General features: G+C 63.6%; 1 protein-coding gene across 1 annotated transcript; it reads right to left on the bottom strand.

The window, feature by feature from the left end:
- Window positions 1–33: 33 nt before the first annotated feature.
- Window positions 34–637, bottom strand: EMIHUDRAFT_256428 (hypothetical protein; the record flags this gene model as incomplete). Its single annotated transcript, XM_005767840.1, has 2 exons — window positions 34–115; window positions 189–637. Coding segments are annotated over 2 exons (531 nt in total), but the record flags the coding sequence as incomplete, so codon positions are not given.
- Window positions 638–1,668: the final 1,031 nt, after the last annotated feature.

Here is a 1,668-nt window from a genome sequence, read left to right as displayed (position 1 = left end):
GGAGGAACGCGCAAGCAGCGGCGGACCTGATACCTCGACGCGCGCGCCAGCGTGGCCAAAGACCTTGCGCAGGTAGACGTTCGGGCTGGACGCGCGCAGCTGCTGCATCCAGTACCTGGCAGAGGAGACGCGCGAGGCACATCATCGCCACACCGCCGGGCGGCAGCCACAACGCCGCCGCCACGCACCAGATGTCGCCGCGCGAGAGATACTGGTCGCGAAACACCATCTCGACCCACTCGAGCTCCGCCGCCGCCGCCGGCACCACAATGACCTCGACACTCTGCCGCGAAGAGAGGCCAAAGAGCGACGCCGTTGCCGCGAGGAGCGAGACGCCCTGGGAGCCCTTGCCGGGCGCCGCAGAGCCGACGCGTAAAACGAGAGCGCCGCGATCCTCGGCGCCGCCAGTCGCCGCGGCCGTCGCCGGACCCGTCGGCGACGACGACGATGGAGACGCGCTGCCAGAGGGTGAGCCGGCCGGCGGCGAGATGCCTGCGTCGCTTACAGCGCGTACCTCAACGTACGCGCCGCGCGATATGCGCATGTCATCTAGCCGCTCCTGTGAGAGCAGCAGCTCCTCCTCCGACTGCTCTGCGGTGTGGAGCGCAAGCTCAGCGAGCTTTGCCGCGGACGCCATCGCGAAGAATTTGAACCGCGGAGCTGGGAAGCGGACCGCCGCAAGCGGCGTGGCGTGGAGCGGTTGAGCATCCCTCCGGGGCCGGGGAGGCTTTGTTGGAGGCTAGGACGCAACCCTTTTCAAACTCGGGGCCCACTCCGCTACGCTCCGACCCGAGTAGCTCTTTGTGTTGCGATGCTTCCTGGCGAGAGAGTGCTGGGCTTTCCGGCCCACACTCGGCTCTTGAGGCATTTATCGGCATCTTAATATGCCGTAGGGACACACAGCAAGGAGTAGTGTCTACGCGCGCACACGCCCGAGTGCCAATTTGGCTACGGGTTAGGGTTGCGTTGTCCTAACGCCTCCGTCCGTCCTGGACGGGCGTTGGCGCGTGCATATCCCACCGCTAGCTAGCGACACTACTGCTAATGCTGGCCTCGTCCCCTCAAGTCGAGCAGCTTGGCCTTGCCATACGGTTCGACTGCTCAGACATTGGAGGAGATAAGGGGATGGTGGTGGGTAGAAGAATGCGGAACGAGCAGCCAAAAGCAGTCGCGCGAGTCAGAGTCGGGCACGAGACGTCGAGCATTGAAACCATCCGTAAAGGTTTCGTGCGACCGTCCCCAGTACAGGATTCCCCTGTACAGGGTGTGAACATCGTGCACTCGATGGTTTTCCCCGGCCCATGCCGGGTACTCTCCAGTCGAATCTTGTCCATCAACTCGCTCGAGATCGCCCGAGATCGCCCGAGATCGCGATCTCGCCTCGAGGTGAAGGGAGAGTAGGTGGCGGCGGCGCTGCCATCGCGCCCCACGCCTCGCCAGAGCCTCGAGATGAAGGGAAGGACATGAACCAACTCTTGGCCTACGTTCAGAAGAAGCACCTTCGCGAAATGAACGAAGCTGCGCTGATGCATCGCCGCCTCATGATCGGGGCTGGGCTGGTGATACTCACCCTCTTCGCAATCCTTGGCGCCATCGTGGTGTCTCGCTAGTACTTGTGTGCTCACACCACTGTGGGTGGTGCCCGAGCATGATGTATGTGCGCGTCTG

The sequence above is a fragment of the Emiliania huxleyi genome, assembly GCF_000372725.1.
Source record: "Emiliania huxleyi CCMP1516 unplaced genomic scaffold EMIHUscaffold_4783, whole genome shotgun sequence".
Taxonomy (NCBI): Eukaryota; Haptophyta; order Isochrysidales; family Noelaerhabdaceae; genus Emiliania; species Emiliania huxleyi.
The sequence above is the reverse complement of the archived record's forward strand: the minus strand, read 5'-3'. Positions and strand labels throughout refer to the sequence as shown.